The sequence below is a fragment of the Gadus macrocephalus genome, chromosome 15 (genome assembly GCF_031168955.1).
Source record: "Gadus macrocephalus chromosome 15, ASM3116895v1".
In the NCBI taxonomy this organism is placed as follows: Eukaryota; Metazoa; Chordata; class Actinopteri; order Gadiformes; family Gadidae; genus Gadus; species Gadus macrocephalus.
In genome coordinates this window covers 14,014,804-14,026,843 of record NC_082396.1, presented here as the reverse complement: position 1 = coordinate 14,026,843, position 12,040 = coordinate 14,014,804, and the positions used below count along the sequence as shown (strand labels likewise).

Genomic DNA, 12,040 nt, shown 5'->3' with positions numbered 1-12,040 from the left:
TGAAATATGGCTGCATAATTACAATGACCTCAGGGAAAAGACCAAAGTTACCATTTTAAATGAATCAAGCAAACTTGATCTTAACCAGGAGGAGATACTTTCACTTTAATTTGAGCAATAACTTTTCTTTTGAGGAAGTTGTTGCCCAATTGTTTTTGCCATCTCACATTCAGGAAGGACATCCAGTGCCTTGCCAGGTTGACTTTGCATGTGTTTGTACAGCACAGTTTATATGAAGAGCCTTCTCTTTACCGAGCGACAAAAGATTCCAAGGACAGTTTGACAGATGTGAACAACCATAGATTAATTGAGAATAGAAAGGTGTTTATCTCTCACATGAACTAAAACCTTGGTTTATCCTAATATATGACATAGGCATAAGTATTTTTAATGGGGTTCAACCTACAGGTAATATTTTCTGTGTTTCATATTGCATAATAATATATTGCTTAATACACATCATGCAATAGCTAACCACATTTAGACTTTATCCGTACATCTCAGTAAGTAACCTCTTTAAGAAACATCTATGTCCATTCTCAAATAAGGATACACCCAAAAACGCATATCCAAGGCAGGAGTTTATCAATTTATATATATGTAAAAGATGAGCAAATGTTTTGAACAGTACACTATCAATTCTGATTAAAAAGGTGTCTCCATTCCAGGTTTGAGAAATGGCACCCTCTACTGTGTAATACAATGGTCCTCTTAAGTGTGCTGAACAAATACTATGAACCGAAAACAAATTCAAGTAGGACGCATGTTACAAAAATAATGCATTTCATTTATTAAAAGCACTTTTTTTTCTAAAAAGACCATCATTGAAACTAAGAACTGAATGGGGCAGTGAATGGTGTGAGTCAATGCAGTCGCTTGAAAATAAGTGCAGTTACATTGTTACCGGTCTTGCCTCCAAACTGAATGCTGGGTGTGGGCAACTGTTGAACAAATTCAAACCCTGTCGGCAACATGGAAAGAAAGTGTAAGGTTACTAAAAATATGCGGCCAACAAAGGATTTCATTACAGCAGAGAGAACTGCCTCACATAAGTGTCCTAGGTCTGATAAAGACCCATTGGAAACTTTCTACAAAAGGAGTGAGTGAGTGAGTGTGGCACAAACACACACACACACACCTAGTTGGTTGCTAACGTTGCACTGCTATTTATCATGGGGGAAGATCATTCGTCAAGAAGATAGCATAATATCACTTAAATTACAAGCATAACATCCCTTATAATACAAGTATCAATCAAAGTTGCATAATATAGAGTAACTGTTGTTGATACCAGTGTTTTGGGGAAATACGTCACAGAATAAATTTTGCAGTTACGAATGAGAGATCCATTACCTGAACAGAACCTATGTAGCAGTTGCTCCTTTGTCCAGTTACAGGAGGTAATGACAAAATATCCCCCCTCCTTCAGCGCATCACCTAGAGCTTGGACATAGCGTATCCTGACCTCATTGGTGTTCTCTGGGTTCAGGCTTATTGCATCAAATGTTCCTTTGTCGACACACACGTCAAAGTCCTTCAATTCCCCGGAACCACTCAAGAAGTCCACCTCCTGAAATGCATGGTTGTGTTAACAGATAATTTTATTTACTCTTCAAATGTGCTGAAACTAAAACTAGAAATAGCAGTCCACTGAGACTCGCATATGGAATTGGAAAGCAAGATCCTGTGTTAATATAAATATAACATCTATCAGCACACCAACAGAGAGGCGTTTATGCCCCTGACATTCAAGGACAGGAAGGATTAATGTGGTAAGGTGAATTATGAAATAAGTTGAAAAGAAAGATCAAGTCACAGCTGTACGTAATATAGCACTCTTGTCCTGTGCTTCTCGCCCCCTCAAATTCCATTCCACTTCTTCATTAAACTTGAAATGCAACTCTGAATTGACGGAAAATGACATGATGCCAATATTCCAGTCAACACACACATACAACCTTTACCACAGACCAGCTACTTTCCGAATTTAGTCAATATTGACTTTGAAACATATTTCCTACACTCCGTACAGGATAGGAAACCCCCTCATAACCTGAATGACATCAGAACAACTTTTTTTCCATGGCCCTGGGCGCCAACAGTTGAGGAGATGTGTCAATTCCTGCCATCTCGGATTGTACTTTCCTTGAGGTACATAATTCACCTCATGATGTACAATCTATTCAAACTATTTTGAATAAGGAGAAAAAGTAGCCCATGAATTGTTGATGTCTAACAAATAGCTGTAACTGACCGTGAAATAGGAGCTGTTAAATGAACTCACCTTCACAGATATATTGTTTAAATCTTCAGCCTGAAGTACATCCTTTGCCAAGGCCACTGATGCTGCTGAATAATCTATTCCTGTAAGGTTTGTATATCCTTCTTTAGCCTTGAAAAAGAAAAGGAATAATGGGTTTTGAAAAAAGCCTTTGAAATATGCTATCACAAACCAAAACATGACCAGTCTAATTGCATACCAGTTCAACTAGAAGGACTCCATTTCCAGTCCCAATATCCAGAATAGAAGCGTTTTTGGGGATCTCTGCTTTCTCCATCCACCGAATCACACGACCCATGCTCTGTTCACCAAACCTCGGAGAATTTGAAAAGACAAAAACTTAGTCTGCACAGAAATAAATAAAACGGGTATATATATATATATAGACATCTATATATACAAACCGGGTTTATTTACACACACACACACATATATATTTATACACACACACACACACATATATATATTTATACACACACACACACACACACACACACACACACACACACACACACACACACACACACACACACACACACACACACACACACACACACACACACACACACACACACACACACACACACACACACAAGGAAAAGACAATTATTACTTTTTGATCCTTACCATATCTCACCTACATCTCCAATGTCTCTGAATGTCTCCAATTCCGTTTGGTATGCTTCATCCCAGCTACATAGGGTTAGTGACAAGAACACAATCATTTTTTGATAATTCAGACGAATAGGTCAAAACGAAGAAAACAGGCAGTCACAGCCGACTACAGACTCATTCAACCGGATGTCCAACGCTACCAAGCTGGATGGTGAGGAACTACCGAATTGGACATCTGCAGGTGACCAACCTATTTCTTTATAAGTCCATGAGGTGACCCAACTGGACACCAGCTGTGTTTCTTGCGATGTCCACAAGGTGGCGCAGGGTGTGTGTGTGTGTGTGTGTGTGTGTGTGTGTGTGTGTGTGTGTGTGTGTGTGTGTGTGTGTGTGTGTGTGTGTGTGTGTATACACCTCGATTTAAACAATGTATCAATATATTTTTCATTAATAATATCATATGATTAGTCTATAATATAATGTCAGGTAAATAAATTGTCGTTGCTATTCATAAACATGGAAGTAACGTGAAACTACGATATGCTGTCGTTCTAGCTCGAGAACTGGACGTCTCGCGATACCCAGCTGGACAGCCCACAGCGGTACAGATCGATGACAAATAGTCGCATATAGCATTAATGTTATTTGGGTGGAAAGAATATATATAAATAAGCCTACAATCTTTTTATATGCTAATTTATACATGAGTAATAGAGATAACACTTTCACATTTGCAATAAGCTCTTTCGGTGCCTGAATAAGAAACCCTCGAACGTTAACCCATATCTGATGTTATGATATAATCTATTACATACTACTGCTTTGTTCCAAGCTTTGAAGGCACGAAATCATCTTCTCCGCCTTTGGGACCGTCTCTTTTCGTGCTGTTCGGACCTCCATGTGTACTATCGGATTCGTCGGCCATGCTGGAGCGATGAGGGAGGGGTCGGGACATGCGGGTACTTTATGCAAATCAGCGGCCGGGGGTCACAGCTCTTTGAATACACGGCGGCAAACGGGAGATGGTCGGTTGATAGGTCCATGGGTCGGTGGATCTTTGACAGTGGCGTTAAAGGTCTCAAGACAACCGATGATTGTGTGTATTGTAGGAAAGTGATGCCAGGGGATTGTATTTCATCCATGACCTCCGTAGTCACTGGCACGTTACCAGGAGACAAATGTTCCTCGGGTCCTCCTTCGAGCTGGGAAAGCGAACAGAGGGTTAGAGATTTCAGTCAGTTATGGGCAGGCCTACTCTTTACCCAAGTAGGAGCCTACGTACTAGGCAGGTTAGATGTGAACGAAAACTAACAAGAATAACAATTCCAAAACTGCTTGATCTTTTCCGCAAAGTTCAGTTAAATGAAAATTGACATGCTTTGAAGAGGTCCATCCAGAATATTGAACCTTACCTTCAATACACATGATCGCTCTATGAACAACTGCAGCATTTTTTGGGTCAAATCTCAATGTAGTTGTTGTTGATGTTGCCCAGTAAATGGTTTATCCTAATCCATGGCCAAATATTGGGGTTGGTTTATTGGTTGGAACAAACAAACCAAAAAGTATATAAATATGCTGCAAATACTAATCTGAACATTGGATTTCACTTTTGACTCTTTACACATCTTTCTATGCAAGCTGTGTCCTGCTTTATCAAGGTAAATACATTCTTATGCGTGATCAGCCATATCTGCAGCAAATCAAAGAGTATCAACAGAGGAAACCCCACCCCAGCCTATTCCATCTTCTGTCAAGCAATGCAATAATTTGTCATACACTTCAATGGCTTTTTTTTTTTTTTTACGAATTGCGACAGGATTATTATCAAAGATGGAACAATTGAAAGTGATGATTCATAAATTAACCGATATTGTATCCTATAGTCCCACCGTTTACCCCCCTTATTCTGAAGTCTTATTTTAATCACTAAAGGAAATAACAGCAAATCGCAGTTTGCCAACCGGAACTCAGCCACTCTTCGGCGTTGTTTCCATGGCGGTATTATAATAAAGAGACGATTGGTTTTTTTTTAAGAATCTATCTATTTTCCACTTTTGGGGGCGGGGCCTTAAACCAAGCCATTTGAGTGACGTATGGCCGATGGTCGGTGGACGTTTCCATCATGGCGGCTTCCATTTCGGGTTATACTTTTAGTTCTGTGTGTTACCACAGCGCCAACAGTAATTCTGACCATGTAAGTATTGGATATATATATCGTAACATGGTCGGGTGAAACCTTGGTGAACGAAGGTCGGTCCTGGGCTGGAGGGTGGCTCTAATCGCTAGGCTGTGTTGTTTTCCAGTGTCATCATCATCCTGTTGCTTGCTAGCTGGCGTTGGCTACGTTTACTGAAAAACATTCCAGATACGATATACATGTTGTGTTTCACATCACGAGGGGTTAACGCCTCCAACAGCAGCCTGCAGAACTACAACTTGCATGTTATATATGTCCATTTCTGTTTTCATGGGGCCATGGTTGGGTGTTGGGGACTAGCCTTTAGCTAGGACCTAGCAAGCTAGTGAAGCTCTGAAGACACTTCCGTGTGTCACTGGCCCCTCGGATTACAGAATGCAACACATTCAAACATCTGTTTCTAAGTGTGTCAAGTGTCCAACATCGGTGTCGGATTTAACCTGCTAATTTATCTCTACTTGTGTAACACTTGTCCTAGTCATGTTTGTTTTGGTCAATCTGACAGCTAACCAAAGTTACAAACTGTCACAATAAGTAGCCGATCTTTTTCAAACTAACCCAAAGAGGCCAATATAACAGGGTCTAACATGTTGATCTTTAATAGTAAGCTGTGTATTAATCGGTAGAAATTTTGAATTAGAATTCTTGAGCGTAAATATGAATTAATCAACCACCTTGAAGCTATCCAGCCAGCCAGGTCAGCCTGAAACATGTGCTTACAAACATTCCTCAAATACCAACAAAGGGTGAGACTGTCGCTGCCATTTATCAAGGCGACTCCGTATATTCTATGTTACGCTCCTGTGTGAACGATAATCTGGTGCTAGGTTCATCTCGATTCATGAGCAATATATCTTCATGTGACGCGCGTCGATATTAAATAAGGTCGATGTTTTTTTGAAGGAGGGCTTCCTGTTAGGAGAAGTAAGGCAAGAGGAGACAGTCAGCATTAGTGACACCCAGATCAGCACTGCAGAATTGCTTCAAGTAGTTGGTAAGTGAAATGCTCATATTAAAATGTATGTTTGCTCATTTTAATTTTTGGGGGTGGATGTAAGTAAATAATTTAGTATATGCTAAATCGAAATGGGAATTCTAGAAAGATGGTAGCTCATAATTAATTAACAATACTATTTTTCTACACAGAAATTCATAACCATAACCCTTGCGCGCAGTTATTTAGGTAAGATCAAAATTATTGACTGAACAAATCAAGATCATTGTGTCCATTAATGAATACTTACTATTTTTAACTTAAAACTCCTATTTCAATGTTTAGTGCAACCAGCTTTCAGCAGTTACACAAAAATGGATTTAAAAACCGACCTATCCAAGATGGACAGTAGATGGCCCTATGCTACATGGTTCTGTACAGTGTGAATAGCAAGGGTATTCATATTCTAGATCTAGCCTCTTGACACATATTTGTTTGATTTTACAGCTTTTATGACTATGCGGGCAAAGTTGACGAAGAAAGTCTCAAGCGAATACTTAAAGACAGACAGAAAGTAAGTGTTTTTCTTGTCTGCACATGTTGACGTTGTTTTGTCCTTTATTTTACAATGCACAATTATTACCGTTGTTCAAGTCGCGAGCCAACGTGCTATAAGATAGCTACAAGGGCAACCTCCTCCCTCCTCTTGCCAGAATGTCATCGGTTGGTACCGGTTCCGAAGGAACACCCCGCAGCAGATGTCGTTCAGGGAACAGATCATCCACAAACAGTTGACCCAGCTGCTGGGCGTACCAGACCTAGTCTTCCTTCTCTTCAGCTTCATCTCTACAGCCAACAGCTCCACGCACGCTCTGGAGTATGTGCTCTTTAGGCCCAACCGCAGGTAATAATAGATGCATGACCCCACGGTGTAGGCACTTTCAAAACTATTAACACACGCACAATCGCTGCTTACTTGCTTACTGACCATGTTGGTGACATGCTCATTAATTAAACCATAATAACAAGTCAAAGTTGATAATTTTACTGTGTCACTTAACCATCTTCTGTTGCGTTAAAACGTTTTTTTTTTTCTACTTGGAAGGTAATCTAACCTCAGAAATGATCTATACTTGGCTTTCTCTTCTTTATCTGGGTTTAATATCCTGATATACTTGTAGTGTTTCTTTGTTAACTTGTTACCTCTAACCAGCAGGTACAACCAGAGGATCACCCTAACTATACCGAACCTCGGTAATACCAGCCAGCAGGAATACAAAGTCTCCTCAGTGCCCAACACCTCGCTCAACTACGCAACCGTCATCAAGGAGAATGGGTATGTTATATTTACAATCTCATCCCTGAGAGTTCATATTATTATTATTATTATTATTATTATTATTAGTGTCTGTGTATGTTTTTATACCAGATGGTCAATCATTCAGATGAAAATGGATGGAAAATAATAATCCTTCCTAGATTAATCTCAATATATATATATATGGAAATGTGATTGCTAGAATATGTATCTTCTTTCTTCTATTTATCTAAAACCACATCTTGTTATGACAGATTTGTGATTTAGAAGGAATAGTTTCAATGTATGAGCTTTGACCAGATAGGGTGTCCTGAAATACACGCAAGCATATCAGATTTCCATTCGGGAATATTGATGGTGGTGTTCTCTGCAGAGCCGAGTTCTTTGACAAGGATGGTGTCATGAAGGATATTCGAACGATTTTCCAAGTCTACAACGCACTACAGGATAAACTGCAGGTTAGACCCATAATCGCTGCGTTTTACTTCACATTCATAGCGAGAGCATTCAGTAGCAGGCTATGAGGTTGGAAGATATGGTAACTGGCCATGTGCTTCCTGTTGTCCCTCAGGCGGTCTGTGCAGAGGTGGAACAGAGCGAGCGCATTAAAGAGAAGATTCAAGAAGATGTGAACGAAATCAAACAACAAATTGATCTCAGGAAACGGAAGACGGCGGAGGAGGAGAAAAGTACGTAAACGATTGACATTTAATGAAATCCGTGACGGATGAGTTATTCAGGTTGTTGACATTTGCTACGCCATCCATGCATCTAAAACAGGAAAAAATAAGCACTTATTTTAAAGAAATGACCTTTATAGCATCTCACTTTTCTGTAGAACATTCCGATGAATGGTCATTCTCGCAAATGATGCAGTATTTCCTCGTGATGTATGAGACTTCAACAAGAATCAGGAGATCGTGAATGTGCTCCTGTGTCTACTCTGTGTTTCTCAGAGCTCTGGGAGGCTCAGCACGCAGATCTTCATCAGTCCAGCCCAGAGGAGAACACGGAACAGTCCAGGGCTTCCCTAACATCCAGGATAGCCTTCCAGACCCCCGCGGCTCCCGAGCGGCCCGGCATCTCACCCAACCCTCCTTCTTATGAGGACCTCATGTCCCATGACAGAGCTCTGCTCTCCACCTCCTCCACCCCCACCCGCGCAGCCCTGCTGCCACGGCCCCAGGCGGTGGGTTCCCCGGGCCACCCCAGCCCCGCCTCGCTGGTACTGGGCATGGGTCTCGGGCTAGGCCTCGGGGCCGGCTCGGGTCCCACTCTCCCCTCCGTCACACCGTACCTGGGTAACGGCGACGGCTCGAGCTCCGACTCCCTGGACAGACAAGCGGCAGGACAGGAGGACGAGGAAGACGAAGAAGACGAGGACGAAGACAGTAGCGAGTACGAGAACTTGGTAAGCGAAGCCCAGCTTTTGCCGCCCCTGTTGGCACAGGGGCGCCCAGCAGCGCTCAGTCCTGACGGAGACGTGCGGGGCTCACAGACCTCGTAGACCACATGCCGCTGTGTGCCAAAGGGACACCAAACAGCTTGGTATGATGAATCGATAACCTAATCAAAGACGATGCATTTCCTGTACGAGGGAGGAAGTGGCAGGCCTGGAGAGAAAAGGCGTGCACAGGGGGATGTTTCCACCATATGCGTTTCTTATTCGTCTGTAGTTTGACCTCCATTTTTAGGGGAAAACTAACCCCGGCTTTGCAGGCTTAATGGGAGTAACTGGAGAAATGTGTTCTTTTAACATCGGGTCACTCCGTAGTGGATGCGTGTTGTTTCAGTGTCAGTGGTGGCCGACTGATCTGGGGAGCCCTCTTGGTACGACACAGACTTTAGTTCACTCTCACTGGATCATGCTACTTCACTTCCACTGGATCATGCTATTTGCGCATCTCTGAGCACCCAACGATACCATTACCTCTTGCACTATTTTTGCCTTCAATTTATTTAAGAAAAGAAAAGGGAAAAATATTTAGCGGCCTTCAAACTTTTCTTTTTCTTATGAGGTAGGCACGTTTTTATTTTATTTTAAAAGATGTATGTTGACAATTTTTTCTTTTAAATTGCACAGTTAGGTCATTTTGATTTTGGGTGTCCATTAGTAGTTTTGTTTTCATACAAGCACAGTATGTCTATAATAAATAGTCGAGATGCCTATTAAGATGAAGTAAAAATTGATTTAAATCACATTCATCCATCCACTTCTATACTAGGTGCTGGTGTATTTTTGTCAGAGTAACAAGTTTGTGAAACTCGCATAATCAACAACGATATCAGTGTCTCCTTTAGATGAACACTGACATCAAATGTGCTTTGCTGCACTTAGCTAGTCAGATTTAATCCGATTTATTTTTAATATTGTGCTTTAACAATGAGGAAATATGTGCCACTTTTTTTTGTACATTGGTTTGTCTTCACAGGGCAAACAAACGTACTGTAGCTTTACCAGATGCTGATGGCTCTTACACTAAAGCTGCAACACAGAGCAAAACCACAACACAAACTTTGCACCTGCCTGTTTATTCTTTCCATAAAAGTCATCCCTCGCACACTCGCCTCAGACTGCTCATATTCCCCCGCAAACTACTACTAACATTACACAAGCTGTGTCTGTGGACTTGGTCTCTATAAAATTCATTATGGAAGGCCAACTGCCTCTTTTACTGTGTACTGTAACCCTGGTTACCAAGGCAGATCACTTTCTGTCTTTCTACAGAGTCCACATCAGATCTCATGCATTTCAAACCTGACCATTCAGTTGTTATGTATGTAGACATTGACGAAAATACCGTGGCTTTAGATTGGTTTACAGTGCCTTCCACTCAGGATTGTGTCACACACCCGTAACTGGACACAGAATGCATTTGCAATGACTTTTTAATCTATGCTGTAATGTTAAAATGTTTTTTTTTGTCATTTGCTACACATTTACACCGCACTAGTGTAATGTGTTGCTTCATCTTTACAACTGATATTGAAAACACTGCACACCCTTATATGTGATATTCCTTTTTTCTGTTATTTTTCACTCTAACCAAATCGTCAAAGGCTTTAAGATGGACCTATAATTTACATGTGACACAGCTTTACAAATGTCTTGCTTGCTACTTATTTGAAACTGGAATTGTATATTTATATAATGTACAGATAGAGGGAGCTTCCATTCATAAATGTAAGAAGCCTCCCAGGTACACTTAGACTGATATGGTGATTATTACATTTTACGCAATTAATTACCAGAAAGAAATATTTTGAAATGGTTATAGGTCCTGAGTTGAAGACATCTTGGCCGCATGAACAAGGTTAACCGCGTTAAGACTGTTATATTGGACATATGCTTTTACAATGTGGCTGAAAGTAAATTTTCACAAGCAAGTTGCATTTCCTTTGCATAGGAAATAGAAAAAGTGGAACGGCATAGGGAAGAGCTTTATTTTTTAAGCTGTCGCTTTGGCTTCAAGACCCTGATGGCGTTTCTCGCTTTATGCTCTTTCCTAACTCAATGCGCTGGGACAGATTGATTAGCGGGAAAATGTTGACATGGCGATTCAGAGGAAAACACTATTGCATATACGAGTGAGGGGTACACCAGTGACTCACATAGCGAGGACTCCTTCTGAGCACTGGATAATATATATAAATATAATATGAATGTAAAGGAAATGGGGCTGCAAAACAGCATGTGCTGTACTTATCTCGGACAGTTGGATTACAGGGTGGCAGGTGTAAAGCATTAGAATGGAGTTGGAATTTAATTTTTGAAATTCGTTTGGCTTATATAAATGGCAAATAACCTAGCTTGCTGGAGCTGGAGAAAGAGGTAATTGTGCCCCCTCTCCAAAGGAGGTCATTGCACCTTCAGATTTAGCCTGACTCACAGTCCCCCACAAGCCCAGTATCTTGTGAGCCTGTCGTCTGTATGTAATGTGTAAAAGGGTATAAGAGTAATGTTTTAGCTGCACAAGTTTTCCTCCCACACATACATGGTCCTAAATTTGATTTAATTAAATGAGACATGCTTATGTGATTCGCTCCCCTTGTTTTCCTTTCTATTTTGCATATCTTTTAACAGGTTGGGGGAGATGTGTACATGCAATTAAAAATAATGCAGATTGCATAGTTTATTATTGGAAGAGAAAGAGTTAGAGGAAACAGTGCATTGAAAGAGAAGATAGAGTTGCTCATCACGCAATGAGCAAAAGCTCTCACGCAATGAGCAACAGCTCATTGCGTGAGAGTAAAGCCCCTTATATGGATATAGTACCCTAACACAGTATATATCCATATATCAATGCATTGCAATCAAAGTGTGGTTATAAATGCGTTTTGATCAATGCATGATATAGTTTTTATTACGTCAGGAACAACTTATGAGGTTATTTATCCAACACTCGAACAACCGCTCAAGCTGTCATGTATTGCTGCAGACTGCTGCTGCAGTATTTTTACGATGACATCATCCTATCGCTGATGAGATACCTCGGGGGAGAGTTGGGTGAAAATGCAAAGAAAGCAAAATGCTGAGGATAGCACAGACATAGAATTTACATTATATTCATCAAAGCATTGTTATGTTGTTATTTTTTCCCATTGGTGTTTATAATAAAACAATTTTAATGATGGGGGGCGAGGAAGATAGCGTCTGATTGGTCCTTGTAAGTGGATACAGAAAAAGTAGCC

General features: G+C 40.8%; 2 protein-coding genes across 3 annotated transcripts; one reads left to right on the top strand and one right to left on the bottom strand.

Annotated features, from left to right (window-relative positions):
• Positions 1-766: 766 nt before the first annotated feature.
• eef1akmt2 (EEF1A lysine methyltransferase 2) lies at positions 767-3,870 on the bottom strand. The gene is made up of 6 exons (XM_060072645.1): positions 3,712-3,870; positions 2,909-2,974; positions 2,481-2,595; positions 2,285-2,392; positions 1,354-1,570; positions 767-961 (listed from the first exon to the last, which is right to left on the bottom strand). Exons 1-6 carry the CDS (start codon positions 3,849-3,851, stop codon positions 864-866), a joined length of 744 nt encoding a protein of 247 aa, XP_059928628.1. The 5' UTR covers positions 3,852-3,870; the 3' UTR covers positions 767-863.
• Positions 3,871-4,939: 1,069 nt separating this feature from the next.
• abraxas2 (abraxas 2, BRISC complex subunit) lies at positions 4,940-11,387 on the top strand. 2 transcript variants are annotated; one of them, XM_060073276.1, is made up of 9 exons: positions 4,940-5,093; positions 6,000-6,090; positions 6,243-6,279; positions 6,538-6,604; positions 6,744-6,934; positions 7,247-7,366; positions 7,722-7,806; positions 7,920-8,037; positions 8,305-11,387. In XM_060073276.1, exons 1-9 carry the CDS (start codon positions 5,022-5,024, stop codon positions 8,853-8,855), a joined length of 1,332 nt encoding a protein of 443 aa, XP_059929259.1. In that variant the 5' UTR covers positions 4,940-5,021; the 3' UTR covers positions 8,856-11,387. The 2 variants fall into 2 exon arrangements, with proteins under 2 accessions (XP_059929259.1, XP_059929258.1); XM_060073275.1 differs by having other exon boundaries at positions 7,244-7,366.
• Positions 11,388-12,040: the final 653 nt, after the last annotated feature.

What these genes read in the sequence shown, in the direction of transcription:
- eef1akmt2 (XM_060072645.1), bottom strand. Translation starts at nt 3,851, where the DNA reads ATGTCCCGACCCCTCCCTCATCGCTCCAGCATGGCCGACGAATCCGAT. An exon ending in GGAGATGTAGGTGAGATATG is followed by an intron (nt 2,596 to 2,908) that starts GTAAGGATCAAA and finishes AAATTCTCCGAG; the next exon opens with GTTTGGTGAACAGAGCATGG. An exon ending in GCTACATAGGTTCTGTTCAG is followed by an intron (nt 962 to 1,353) that starts GTAATGGATCTC and finishes TGTTGCCGACAG; the next exon opens with GGTTTGAATTTGTTCAACAG.
- abraxas2 (XM_060073275.1), top strand. Translation starts at nt 5,022, where the DNA reads ATGGCGGCTTCCATTTCGGGTTATACTTTTAGTTCTGTGTGTTACCAC. An exon ending in CTCTTTAGGCCCAACCGCAG is followed by an intron (nt 6,935 to 7,243) that starts GTAATAATAGAT and finishes ACCTCTAACCAG; the next exon opens with CAGGTACAACCAGAGGATCA. An exon ending in GACGGCGGAGGAGGAGAAAA is followed by an intron (nt 8,038 to 8,304) that starts GTACGTAAACGA and finishes TGTGTTTCTCAG; the next exon opens with AGCTCTGGGAGGCTCAGCAC.